The sequence below is a fragment of the Scyliorhinus canicula genome, chromosome 8 (assembly GCF_902713615.1).
Source record: "Scyliorhinus canicula chromosome 8, sScyCan1.1, whole genome shotgun sequence".
In the NCBI taxonomy this organism is placed as follows: domain Eukaryota; kingdom Metazoa; phylum Chordata; class Chondrichthyes; order Carcharhiniformes; family Scyliorhinidae; genus Scyliorhinus; species Scyliorhinus canicula.
The window spans coordinates 140342235-140356751 of NC_052153.1; the positions used below are offsets into that span (position 1 = coordinate 140342235).

The following is a 14517-nucleotide window of genomic DNA, read 5'->3' on the forward strand; positions in this document are numbered from 1 at the left end:
CAAAAATTTCATCCACCAGCTCCCAGCACTCCTGCCTTGTCTCCCTATCAATTTGAGCCTTGTACGAGATGACCTCCTCCTGATCACTGCCTTTATCGCCTCTCACAATGTGAAGGGCAACTTACTGGTTCTCATTCCATGCCACATAGTCCCTTATGACCCAAGGATTCGTAGCAGAGGTAACAAAACCAGAGGTCAACCAGCAGACCCACATCCAACCTTCACCCCGTATGGTGTGCCAAACCCACCTCCAGCCTCAAATCAACCCAATGGGGAGCATGGTCCAAAATGACCAGTGCCGAAAACTGCACACTTTTTATCTAAGGGAGAAAACTCTTAGCCATAACAAAGAAGCCAATCCTTGAGTATACATAGCGCACCAGTGGAAAAACCCGACAAACTCTGTACAAGAATACACCTCCCTTTTCCTCCATAAATGTAGCCAATACCTTAGCCATCCTCAAAGAGACACCGACCTTGGCCCCTAAAATCAGCTGGTGAATATTCAACTCCTGAGTGTCAGCTAACAGCTGTTCCATGAACTTAACATCATCCCACACACGTTCACTAACACCACTGCTTTCTCCTTCTGTGTACCTGTGTACCTGTAACCATCACATAGTGACCATCCTGACCGGCCACCTCTGTCCTCACCTGGAAACGAATCCTTTTGCTAACCAACAGTAATTGGTGGTGTATCCTCTTTGACCTACTATCGAACCCAGAATGAAAAACCTGGCTCACCCAAGCCTTCCGCAATCTCATCAGGTCCCACTCCCACAGACAATTCTCCTACAGTAACACCACATTACCCCACAAATGTTTTAAATGGGAAAAAATCCTTAACCTCTTTACCAGCATCCCCCAAGCCTTGCACATTCCAAGTGATCAACCTTGTCGGGAGTCTTTCAACTACCTTCCCCTCGAGTCAGCCATCAGTATTGTGATTTAACGTTCCTACCCAAATTCCCAGATCCACCTAGGATGGCCCAGCCTCATCTCCAATGTGGCAGAGCAAAATCCTTGGACTGTTAGCATTCCACTCTCTTTACTCCATCAAGGAATAGTTCTCAACCCACAATAGACATTTGTCATCAAAACCCCGAAAAACTTGATAAAAAGGATCAAAAAGGAGGACCTAGCCGGGAGCCACTTGTGGAGTGGCTTGCCCTTACATGACGTCACCGAAAGTACCCAGAGATCGCAATATTGACCATCTCTAGCATCATGCTAACAACAATTTCTTGTATTTCAATTTATGAATTAGTACAGGCTCATTGTTGTCATAATCTACAGAGCACTACAGCAGTCTGTCAAGCAGAGATTTGGGGTTTCTGTTCCTTGCATTGTGAGAGAGGATGGTGAGCAGGGTCAGGAGGGCATTGACATGTGGGGGGGGGGGGGAGCAAGGGCATCATCCAGGACAAAGCAGCCATTTGATTGGCACCCCGTCCTCCCTAAACCTCCCTAATCTTCCCTCAAATACTGATGCAAAAGTGGCAGCAGTGCGTGCCATCTTCACAATGTGCTGCAGCAACGAGCCCAGTATCCTTCGTCGCACTTTCCAAATCTGCGACCTCTGCCAACTTGGCCTCGACAATGGCAGCAGAGCCATGGGGGACATCACCATTTTCTAACCAAGCACAGAACAGCTTGAGTTTAATAAGTATAATCTTTGAGTTGCCACAATGGCGTACATTAACACTGCAATGAAGTTACTGTGAAAAGCCCCCCGACGACACATTGCGGCGCCAGTTCGGGTACACGGAGAGAGAATTCAGAATGTCCAAATTACTTAACAAGTCTTTCGGGACTTGAGGGAGGAAACTGGAGCACCTGGAGGAAACCCACGCAGACACAGGGAGAACATGCAGACTCCGCACAGTGAGTGACCCAAGCCGGGAATCAAACCTGGGACCCTGGCGCTGTGAAGCAACAGTGCTAACCACTGTGCTACCGTGCCGCCCAGTTTGGAGATATTTGATTTGGAGCTATATCTGCATTCCTTCATTGTCACAGAGTCAAAAATCTGGAGCTTCCTTACAAATAGCACTGTGGGTTTACCTATACCAGCTGGTCTGCAATGAGTCATCAAGGGAAATTAGAGTTAGGCAACAAATTCTGGCCTTGCCATTTACGGTCACAGTCAAGAAACTGACAAAAATATCTGACTGACCAGCAATGGACATGGAGAAAAGATGTGAAATCCAAGACAAGAACACGTTTACAGTTCTGCATGCAGTCTCAACTAATTGGGTTTTGAGTGCTAAATTACAAAGGAGTCTAGTCTAGTACTTGAAAAGTTTCGCAAACATGAGAAAAGCTCAACTAGCTGATTTGACTTATAGTTCATTGACTATTGCAAACTACTCTATATTGTTACTGCTTTAAAGATTGGTAAATCACCAGTCTGATAACTCAGACAGATACAAAATAGCCCGCACTATATTAATCATTTCGAATTGATGCAGGTTTGAATAGAGTCCTATAGTATAATCCACCCAAGAATACACCCATATTTATGAGTATAAATGCTTTCTCAGGTGAACAGTGTATCCCAAAAACGAGAAATACTGAGTCATAGAATCTCTAACAGTGCCAGGAGACTATTCGGGCCCGCATCGAGTCTGCACCGACCTTCCAAAAGAGCACCCGACTCATGTCCACGCCGCCCTATTCCCATAACCTAAGCTCCACATCTTTGGACTATGGGGGAAAACCAGAGCACTCGGAGGAAATCCACGGATGTACAAGCTCCACAGAGACAGCACTCCAAGCTGGAATTGAACCCGGATCCCTTGTGAGGCAGCACTGTGTCACTGTGCTAACCCTGTCAAATGCACAATGTTTATTTAAACTAGGTTAGAAGGCTTCATGTGATTTTCATTTCAGCTATTGAAAAATTTTAAAGGGCCTGGACGATTGGTACTTTTATTGACATGTAGAAGAATGACTTTTTTCAACCATAATCGACGGTGAATTTGGGCTGCTTTCCTATTAAGTACAAGAAGAAAGACACCAAACAAGGGTTTGAATGATAATGACAATGGAGCAAGATTCCAGATCTATAACAAGCAGAAAATGCACAAAAATAGAAAGAAAATGTCAAGTCCCATCATTAATCGTATAAAGTAAATAACTCATGAAGAACTTAATGCAAATAAAAGTTGTAATCATTCTTTATACATCTTATCTGTATATATAATGAAACATTCTCATCAAATTTTCTGTGCAATCTTTACTAATATTTCTAAAAAGACAAAGCAAATAGTTCTAGAATTCACACTTCTGAATTATTCCAAAGTTAAGAAAAGGTTAAATAATATGGAAAATTAACTGTGCATAATTGCCCTGATAGTCCTTCTGAGATTCCCATTTTTGCATTAGATGAAGAAAATATCTACATTTCAGGTAAGCATTCTTGGCGTACATCTTGTATGAATAAATAAGGCAGTGAAATCCTTAGAATTATGATGTATCAGTTACTCACCACTTCCTCGCGAGATCCTCGACGATGAGACCTTGCTCATCAGTTCGTAGATTGGTTACCCACATCCATCCATCCTCCAATTCGTTGTGAACAATAAACATGTCCCCCTTCAGAAAACTGCATAAACACAATACCTATGTTGAAACCTCAGCAATGAAACACTAAAAGCATTTTCAAATTGAGATTAAATTGTCCATACTCCTAGAATCTAAATAAACAAACCACTTGCAAAATAACCAAATTAATTTGACATAGATGAGGCCTGCTTTACGAGTGAAGGTTCCTCTGCAACCTTCCCAGGTAAGTGGAGGTTGCACAACCATCTGAGATTCACATAAACATTTTGTTCAGAAAAGTATGGAGTCAGACTAGGAAAACAAAACACCATTTATTGCCCCTACGAACAGGTGGCTTCCTGAAAGGTCATTATGATCCACTAGATATACATGGATTTTTTGTTTATCACTGTTACAGCTTTGAAGACTTAGACCATGAAAAATAGGAGCAGAATTAGGCCACTTAGCCCATCGAGTCTGCTCCGCCATTCAATCATGGCTGATATTTTTCTCATCCCCATTCTCCTAGCCTTCTCCCCATAACCCCTGATCCCCTTATTAATCAAGAACCTATCTGTCTCTGTCTTAAAGACACTCAGTGATTTGGCCTCCATAGCCTCCTGCGGCAAGAGTTCCACAGATTTACCAGCCTCTGGCTGAAGAATTCCTCCTCATCTCTGTTTAAAGGATTGTCCCTTTAGTCTGAGGTTGTGCCCTCTGGTTCTAGTTTTTTTACTAGATTTTCCTACTAGTGGAAATATCCTCTCCACATCCACTCTATCCAGGCCTCACAATATCCTGTAAATTTCAATAAGATCATCCGTCATCCTTCTCCTGCTGATAATCTTCAAACAACTCCTTAAACCTATTCATCAATGAATCCCAAAGGATTGGTGCATCTATAAAAATTTGAGTGGAATTTAACTGGAAGAAACAAACATATACCATGCATTAAGTAAAGATTCACATTCTTGCACCAAAGGGATCGCATCAGCCACAGGAGTTAGTTTGCAGACCCCTCCTCCGCCAAAAGTATAAATTCTCTAATCCATACTGGAAATGTCTTCACTAGTGAAAGAAATGGACAAATATACACAAAGTATTGATATCAGAGTGCAACCATTCTACCCTGTCAAAGAAAGCCAGGTTAGATTTCTAATTTTTTGCCCCACTACATTCTGCACATGGAAAATAAACTGCAGCAGAATATGGCATCAGACATAATTATAATGGTTTACAAGTTTACAGGGGATAATACACAAATGATTTCCATTAAGTGTTAGTAGCTGAAGCCTAAAGGGGCTGGAACACAGAGTCTCTCTATACGCAGACGACCTGCTCCTATATGTTTCGGACCCACTAGAAGGGATAGAATAAATTATGAGGATTCTGGGGGGAATTAGGGCCGGTTTTTCGGGTTATAATTGAACATGGGGAAAAGTGAGATGTTCAAAAGTGAGATGTTCACGACTTCCGGTTGCGGCTATGCGGAGCTAAGCCGCACGTTCGGCAGCTCCCGCTACTTAAGGACCTTTTGGGCCTATTTGAGGGCCCCAAACGGCGCTGTCTCGACAAATCCCGGTGGGGGAAGGTGTCTAGAGAAGCATTCCCCATAATTTATGGTGCTCACCCGGAGTGGGGCAAAGGAAAAAGCTGCAGCAGCTCCCCAAGAAAAGCGGGGGAAGAAGGACAAAATTGTGGCCGGCGGAACACCCGAGGATGGTGGAAGTGGGCGCAGGAGCAGCAGGCCTCTCTTCTGCGCTGTTTCGCGGAGCTGAAGGCTGAGTTGCTGGACTCCCTGAATGCGACTACCAACAGTCTGCTTGAGACCCAGGCGGCCCAGGAGGTGTCCATTCGGGAGTTGCAGCAGCAGGTTGCTGAGCAGGAGGAGGAGGCCGTGGTCCTCGTGGGGAAAGTGGAGTTGCACGAGGCACTTCACAAAAAGTGGCAAGACCGCTTGGAGGAGCTGGACGTTCGCACGAGGCAAAAGAATTTGAGGATCCTGGGCCTGGCGGAGGGGCTGGAGGGGTCGGATCTCTCGGCGTATGTGACCTCGATGTTGAGCTTGTTGATGGGAGCGGGGTCCTTCCATTTGCCCCTGGAGCTTGAGGGAGCTCACAGAGTGCTGGCCAGGAGGCCCAAGGCAAATGAACCCCCCGCGGGCGGTGCTGGTGCGGTTCCATCGCTTCAGCGACCAGGAGTGTGTGCTGTGCAGGGCCAAGAAAGAGAGGAGCAGCAAGTGGAAGAATTCGGCAGTGCGAATCTACCAGGACCCGAGTGCGGAGGTGGCTAAGCGGCGGGCCGGGTTCAACCGGACGAAGGCGGTGCTGCATGCCAAGCAGGTCAGATGTGGAATGCTGCAGCCTGCGCGTCTGTGGGTGACATATAAGGACCGGCACCACTACTTTGAGTCCCCGGAGGAGGCGTGGGCCTTTGTACAGGCGGAGAAAACTGGACTCGAACTAGGGTCTGGGACACACTATGGCCGTTGCTGTTTTCGCTGTTGCTGTTTTGCAATTATGACACGTGTTTTTTTATGCTGGTTTTCTTTTTGTTCTGTTTCCGGGTGGGTCTGTCTGTTGGGTATTGTTGTGGGTTAGGTGGGGAATGTTGGGGGTTTGTGTTTTATATGTTCTCTTCTGTACGGGGCTGGGGGTTGGGGTGAAACTAGATTTTGGGGAACTGCGTCAGAAGGGTGGGGTGTGGCAGTGTGAAAGCGTGGGCTTTCCTCTGGTTTCCCGCGCTGCGGGGAAGGGGGGGGCGGAGCTGGCGGTGGGGGCGTGGCCTCTACTGGTTTTTCTTTCTTTCTTTACCCGCTGAAATGGTGCCAAGGAGGTGTGTCAAGAGGGGGATGACCCCATGCCGGGAGGGATGGGTTTTGGCGGGAGCTGCCGGGGTCAGCAGAAGTCAGCTGACTCACGGAAGTTCCATGGAGGGCGCGTCGCGGCTGGGGGGGGGGGGGGACACTGGGTTGCTGCTGAAATGGCCAGGAAGGAGCTGGTGTGGGCCGGGGGGGGAGAGGAGAGGCGTTACGCCATGGGGAACGGGTCGGCCGGGGCACGCTGGCCTAGGGTGAGCAGTCGATAAGCTATGGCTAGCCGGCGGGGGAGGGGGCGGGTTGCCCTCTGATCCGGCTGATTACCTGGAACGTGAGGGGCCTGAATGGGCCGGTCAAGAGAACTAGGATATTTTCTCATCTGAAGGGGCTGAAGGCGGATGTGCCTATGCTCCAGGAGACCCACTTGAAGGTGGCGGACCAGGTGCGTCTGAGGAAGGGGTGGGTGGGGCAGGCTTTTCACTCAGGATTGGACGCGAAGAACTGGGGGGTGGCGATTCTGGTGGGGAAGAGGGTGGCGTTCGAGGCGACTGAGGTGGTGTCGGACAAGGAGGGCAGATATATTATGGTGAAGGGTAGGCTGCAGGGAGAGAAGGTGGTGCTGGTTAATGTATATGCCCTTGACTTCCGGTGTGCAGTATGAAGTGAGTGAGCACACAGTGGCAGCTCCTGCCCAAGGTTACAGAAAAGAGCTCTTTTTTGGGCGGCACGGGTTGGAATTTCGATGAAAAGCCGTTGGTGAATGTTCAAGGAGTACTTTACCCAGGAATAGTATGTTCTGGGTTATCAGACCCTCAGAAACAGTGCAAGATCGGGCGGAAGCAGCAGCAAACAAGAGCCTCTACAAGCAGGCAGGCGGGGGAAGGGCCAGCTCAGATTTCTCAAGCTGACTTGAGGGCCTTTATGAAAGCTGAATTCTAGCAGAAGTCGACGCTGTCCCGACGAATCCCAGTGGGGGAAGGTGTCTAGAGGAGCATTCCCCATAATTTATGGTGCTCACCCGGAGTGGGGCAAAGGAAAAAGCTGCAGCAGCTCCCCAAGAAAAGCAGGGGAAGAAAAACAAAATGGCGGCCGGCGGAACACCCGAGGACTGGTGGAAGTGGGCGCAGGAGCAGCAAGCCTCTCTTCTGCGCTGTTTTTGCGGAGCTGAAGGCTGAGTTGCTGGACTCCCTGAATGCAACTACAAACAAGCTGCTTGGGACCCAGGCGGCACAGGAGGTGTCGATTCGGGAGTTGCAGCAGCAGGCCGCTGAGAGGGAGGAGGAGGCCGTGGTCCTCGTGGGGAAAGTGGAGTTGCACGAGGAACTTCACAAAAAGTGGCAAGACCGCTTGGAGGAGCTGGACGTTCGCACGAGGCGAAAGAATTTGAGGATCCTGGGCCTGGCGGAGGGGCTGGAGGGGTCGGATCTCCCGGCGTATGTGACCACAATGTTGAGCTCGTTGATGGGAGCGAGGTCCTTCCATTTGCCCCTGGAGCTTGAGGGAGCTCATCGAGTGATGGCCAGGAGGCCTAAGGCAAATGAACCCCCGCGGGCGGTGCTGGTGCGGTTCCATCGGTTTAGTGACCGGGAGTGTGTGCTGCACTGGGCCAAGAAAGAGAGGAGCAGCAAGTGGGAGAATTCGGTGGTGCGAATCTACCAGGACTGTGGTGCGGAGGTGGCAAAGCGGCGGGCCGGGTTCAACCGGACGAAGGCAGTGCTGCATGCCAAGCAGGTCAGATTTGGAATGCTGCAGCCTGCGCGTCTGTGGGTGACATATAAGGACCGGCACCACTACTTCGAGTCCCCGGAGGAGGCGTGGGCCTTTGTACAGGCGGAGAAGCTGGACTCAAACTAGGGTCTGGGGACACACTATGGCCGTTGCTGTTTTCGCTGTTGCTGTTCTTCAATTTTGACAGTGTTATTTTTATGCTGGTTTTCTTTTGCTCTGTTTCCGGGTGGGTTTGTCTGTTGGGTATGGGTGTGGGGTATGTGCGGAACGTTGGGGGTTTGTGTTTTATATGTTCTCTTCTGTACGGGGCTGGGGGTTGGGGTGAAACTGGATTTTGAGGAGCTGTGTCAGAAGGGTGGGGTGTGGCAGTGTGAAAGCGCGGGCTTTCCTCTGGATGTCCGCGCTGCGGGGCGGGGGGGCGGAGCTGGAGGTGGGGGCGTGGCCTTCACTGTTTTTCTTTCCCCCGCTGAAGTGGTGCCAAGGAGGTGTGGCAAAAGGGGGATGACCCCATGCGGGTGGGAGATGGGTTTTGGCGGGAGCTGCCGGGTCAGCAGAAGTCAGCTGACTCACGGAAGTACCATGGAGGGTGCGTCGCGGCTAGGAGGGGTCCTAGCCTGGGGGGGGTGGGGGGGGGATACCGGGTTGCTGCTGGAATGGCCAGGAAGGAGCTGGTGTGGGCTGGGGGGGTAGAGGAGAGGCGTTATCGCCATGGGGAACGGGTCAGGCGGGGCGAGCAGGGCGATAAGCTAGGCTAGCCGGCAGGGGAGAGGGGCAGGTTGCCCTCTGATCCGGCTGATTACCTGGAACGTGAGAGGACTGAATGGGCCGGTTAAGAGAACTAGGGTATTTTCTCATCTGAAGGGGCTGAAGGCAGACGTGGCTATGCTCCAGGAGACCCACTTGAAGGTGCGGACCAGGTTCGTCTGAGGAAGGGGTGGGTGGGGCAGGTTTTTTCACATCAGGATTGGATGCGAAGAACCAGGGGGCTGGCGATTCTGGTGGGGAAGAGAGTGGCGTTCGAGGCGGCTGAGGTGGTGTCGGACAAGGAGGGCAGATATATTATGGTGAAGGGTAGGCTGCAAGGAGAGAAGGTGGTGCTGGTAAATGTATATGCCCCGAATTGGGATGATGCCGGCTTCATGAGGCGCTTGTTGGGCCGCATTCCGGACCTGGAGGCGGGGGGCCTGATCATGAGGGGGAGACTTTAACACAGTGCTGGATCCCCACTGGACCGGTCCCAGTTCAAGGACGGGTAGGAGACCGGCGGCGGCCAAAGTGCTGAGGGGGTTTATGAACCAGATGGGAGGGGTGGATCCCTGGAGGTTTGGGAGGCCGAGAGCGCGGGAGTATTCCTTTTTCTCCCATGTCCATAGGGTTTATTCCCGAATAGATTTTTTCGTCCTGAGCAGGGGATTGATCCCGAAGGTGCAGGATGCAGAGTATTCGGCCATAGCGATTTCAGACCATGCTCCGCACTGGGTTGATCTGGAGATGGGGGGAGGCGCGGGACCAGCGCCCGCTCTGGCGCCTGGATGTGGGGATGCTGGCTGATGAGGAGGTGTGTAGGAGGGTCCAGGGAAGTATTGAGGGTATCTGTATACCAACGACACGGGGGAGGTCCGGGTGGGATGGTCTGGGAGGCTCTGAAAGCAGTGATCCGGGGGGAGCTGATCTCCATCCGGGCCATAGGGAAAGAAGGGAGAGGAAGGAGAAGGAGAGACTGGTGAGGGAGCTCCTGGATGTGTACAGGAGATACGCGGAGGCACCGGAGGAGGGGTTGCTGGTGGAACGGCGTAGTTTGCAGGCCAAATTTGACTTGCTGACAACCAGAAAGGCGGAGGCACAGTGGAGGAGGTCGCAGGGCGCGGTATATGAGTATGGGGAGAAGGCGAGCAGGATGTTGGCGCATCAGCTCCGCAGGCGAGATGCGGCTAGGGAAATTGGTGGAGTGACGGATAGGGGTGGGAAGGTAGTGCAGAAGGGGACAGAAGTAAATGGGGTCTTAGGGACTTCTACGAGGAACTGTACCGGTCAGAACCTCCGATGGGGAGAGGGGGGATGGAGAGCTTCATGAACAGGCTATGTTTCCCAAGGGTTCAAGAGGAGCTGGTAGAGGGGCTGGGGGCGCCGATAGAGTTGGAGGAGCTAGTCAGGGGGATTGGACAAATGCAGTCAGGTAAGGCGCCGGGGCCGGATGGGTTCCCGGTGGAATTTTATAAAAAGTATGCGGATCTGGTGGGCCCCGTGTTCGTGCGAGCCTTCAATGAGGCATGGGAGGGGGGGGGCTTTGCCCCCGACGATGTCGCGGGCACTGATCTCTCTGATCCTAAAGCGGGATAAGGACCCCTTGCAGTGTGGATCATACAGGCCTATCTCGCTCCTCAATGTTGACGCTAAGTTGCTGGCGAAGATCCTGGCAACCAGGATAGAGGACTGTGTGCCAGGGGTGATACACGAGGATCAGACAGGATTTGTCAAGGGACGGAAGCTCAACACGAATGTGCGGAGACTGCTAAATGTTATTATGATGCCGGCAGTGGAGGGGGAGGCGGAGATAGTGGTGGCGCTGGATGCAGAGAAAGCGTTTGATAGAGTTGAGTGGGGGTACCTGTGGGAGGTGCTGGAGCGGTTTGGATTCGGGGAGGGATTCATCAAATGGGTGAGGCTGCTCTACACGGCTCCGATGGCAAGTGTAGTTACCAATGGAAGGAGATCGGAGTACTTTAGGCTCTACCGTGGGACCAGGCAGGGGTGCCCCCTGTCCCCCTTGCTCTTTGCATTGGCGATTGAACCTTTGGCTGTGGCGTTGAGGGAGTCAGGGAGATGGAGGGGTCTGGTGCGGAGTGGGGAGGAACATCGGGTATCGCTGTATGCGGACGACCTGCTGTTGTATGTAGCGGACCCAGAAGGGGGAATGCCGGGGGTGATGGAGCTGTTAGCGGAGTTTGGGGACTTCTTGGGCTATAAGTTAAATTTAGGCAAGAGCGAGGTATTTGTAGTACACCCGGGTGATCAGGAGGAGGGAATTGGGAGGCTCCCGTTTAAGAGGGCAGTGAAGAGTTTTAGATACCTGGGAGTGCAGGTGGCCAGGAGTTGGGGGACTCTCCATAAGCTTAATTTTACCAGGCTGGTGGAGCAGATGGAGGAGGAATTTAAAAGGTTGGACATGGTGCCGCTATCGTTGGCGGGTAGAGTGCAGTCCGTCAAAATGATGTTTCTCCCGAGACTCTTGTTCCTCTTTGAGTGTTTGCCCATCTTTATCCCTAGGGCCTTTTTTAGAAGGGTGACTAGCAGCATCATGAGCTTTGTTTGGGCGCATGGGACCCCGAGGATGAAGAGGGTCTTCTTGGAGCGGGGTAGAGATGGGGGGGGGCTGGCGTTACCTAATCTCTCGGGGTATTATTGGGCGGCCAATGTGTCGATGGTGCGCAAGTGGGTGATGGAGGGGGAGGGGGCAGCATGGAAACGGATGGAGAGGGCGTCCTGTGGAGATACAAGCCTGGGGGCCCTGGTAACGGTGCCGTGGCCGCTCCCTCCCACGAGGTATACCACAAGCCCGGTGGTGGCGGCTACCCTCAAGATTTGGGGGCAGTGGAGGCGACATAGGGGAGAAGTGGGGGGCTCGATGGAGGCTCCGTTAAGGGGGAACCATCGGTTCGTCCCAGGGAACATTGATGGGGGATTCCAGGGTTGGCACAGAGCGGGCATCAGACAGCTGAGGGACCTGTTTATTGATGGGAGGTTTGCGAGCCTGGGGGAGTTGGAGGAGAAATTTGGGCTCCCCCCCCCGGGGAACATGTTCAGGTATCTGCAGGTAAAGGCGTTTGCTAGGCGTCAGGTGGAGGGATTCCCTTTGCTTCCCACAAGGGGGGTGAGTGACAAGGTGCTTTCGGGGGTCTGGGTCGGGGATGGGAAGATATCTGATATCTACAAGGTAATGCAGGAGGTGGAGGAGGCATCAGTAGAGGAGCTAAAGGCTAAGTGGGAGGAGGAACTGGGGGAACAGATCGAAGATGGGACATGGGCGGATGCCCTGGAGAGGGTTAACTCTTCCTCCTCATGTGCACGGCTTAGCCTCATCCAATTCAAGGTGCTGCACTGGGCCCATATGTCCGGGACTAGGATGAGTAGGTTCTTTGGGGGCGAAGACAGGTGTGTCAGGTGTTCGGGGAGTCCAGCGAACCATGCCCATGTGTTCTGGGCATGCCCAGCACTGGAGGAGTTCTGGCAGGGGGTGGCGAGGACGGTGTCGAGGGTGGTGGGATCCAGGGTCAAGCAAGGATGGGGACTCGCGATTTTTGGGGTTGGGGTGGAGCTGGGAGTGCAGGAGGCGAAAGAGGCCGGTGTGCTGGCCTTTGCGTCCCTAGTAGCCCGGTGAAGGATCTTGCTACAATGGAAGGATGCGAGGCCCCCAAGCGTGGAGACCTGGATCAATGACATGGTGGGTTTTATCAAGCTAGAGAGGGTCAAATTCGCCCTGAGAGGATCGGTACAAGGGTTCTTTAGGCGGGGGAAACCTTTCCTCGACTTTCTGGCTCAACGATAGGGTACTGGGACAGCAGCAGCAGCAACCCGGGGGGGAGGGGGGGACGATGACTATGTTTGTTTATTTAATTTTAATTTATTTTTAAGTTCTCTTGTTGTTCATTGGGGTTGGGGGGGTGGGGAGGATGTGATACATGCGTTGATACGGTCTGGGGGGTGTTACAGTTATTATGGGCTTATTTTGTTGCATTTCATTGTTTATTGTTATATTTTCTGTAAAAAATTTCAATAAAAATTTTTTTTTTTTAAAGTGAGATGTGGCGATTTTCGGAATGCCGGAAGACCCAGGAATCCAGGAGGAGAAAGAGGCAGATGTTCTGGCCTTTGCCTCTCTGGGAGCCCGGAGACGGATATTATTAGCTTGGAGGGACTCAAAGCCCCGAAGTCGGAGGCTTGGATAACTGTCATGGCTAGCTTTCTCTGTCTGGAGAAAATCAAGTTCACCCTGAGAGGATCAATGTTAGGGTTTATCTGGAGGTGGCAGCCATTTGTCGACTAAAAGTGTTAGTAGCGGTCTTCAGTTGAGGTCCAAGACATAAAGAAAATGAGCTAAAAGGGCAACATCCCAAAAATTAAAAAAATAGCCTTTGGTGAAATCAAAGCAAATTTCCACTGTAGCTTCAGTCAAAACTTTACTCAACAAGTTTCTCAATATGTGCTGATAAACAGAATTTATACATTTGGACCCCAAGTATACATAATTCTGTTGTCATAGCTAGTGGCGTTGATTGACAGAACTGGTTTGAGTCAGTCACACTACATCACATGGTAGCAACTGTCCAATTCTGCCAGAAGCAACTTGCCATCTATCAGATCACTCCTTTTGCCAATCCAATTCTTCAAGGTAATTTCCCCATACTATCTCAGCCTCATGCAAGTGGGTAAGCAAAAGTACATTTCACACCTTATCTTTTAAAAGTGTGTAAAAACAAGAGATCTTGTTGTTGTGGGTACTCAAGGTGAAAGAGTGAAGCAGTGCACTACGGACTGGCTGTAATAGTACTGTATGAATTAAGATTTTACAGTGTCAATCCAGTTCTTAATGATTGAATGATTAAAAATTGAATACTCATGCAGAAACGGACTGAGGCACGTGGATGGGATGGAGCAGGGCAGTGTGTTCTGCATTTGTCTGTATTGTAATGACCCGGGAGTGTTTAATGCTGATGCTGAGAGACTGACATGGAGTATACAATCCTCCACTGTGACTTTCCTTATTATGATAAACTAGGAAAGAAAGAATCATTGATCAGGCACAAAGCAAGTCCTCAAGTTAAACATGGGCGATAATGAAGTTGCTGCATTCAGTTCCTGCCACCAACTCCAACCCCCTTCCCAGCCACCATCTCCAACTGAACCAGATTGTTTGCAACTTCAGTGTTTTATTTAATCCTGAATCCTAAACTGAGCTTCTAACTCCATATCCTCATCGCAAAAACAACCAGCTTCCATACCATTGCTCACATCATCCTGCCTCAAATCATCAATCCAGCTCAACACATTAACAGCTGTCTATTCAGTCATCTGAACTTTTTTGGAATTTCCCCAGTTTTCTTAAAAATCTAGCCTATGTGTGTAAAAAAATTATATAAAAAGCTAATAGAAACTGATACACCACAAAGGTTATGGAATATGAAAGCCAAGGCAATTTACTACAATTATACAGGGCACAGGTTAGACCTTAAGAGGATTACAAAATTCCATTTTGAGAAATTAATGGTAGGATGGACATGTTATCCATTTAAAAAGTTCAATGATATTTCTGATGGAGGCTGGACTGCCCAAAAGTAAAATATTATTTATATTAAAGTGAGGAGGTAATAGAATGATCTGATCAAAGATGTTTATCATAATAAAGGAACAATCAGTGGAATTATTTT

At 50.2% G+C, this 14517-nt stretch overlaps 1 protein-coding gene across 1 annotated transcript in view; it reads right to left on the reverse strand.

Moving 5' to 3' along the window:
* rasa1a (RAS p21 protein activator (GTPase activating protein) 1a) overlaps positions 1-14517 on the reverse strand; it is a 285109-nt gene that overhangs the window by 190994 nt on the left and 79598 nt on the right. Inside the window, 2 exon segments of the mRNA XM_038805349.1 lie at positions 2368-2371; positions 3494-3607. Coding sequence (XP_038661277.1) covers positions 2368-2371; positions 3494-3607 — 118 coding nt within the window.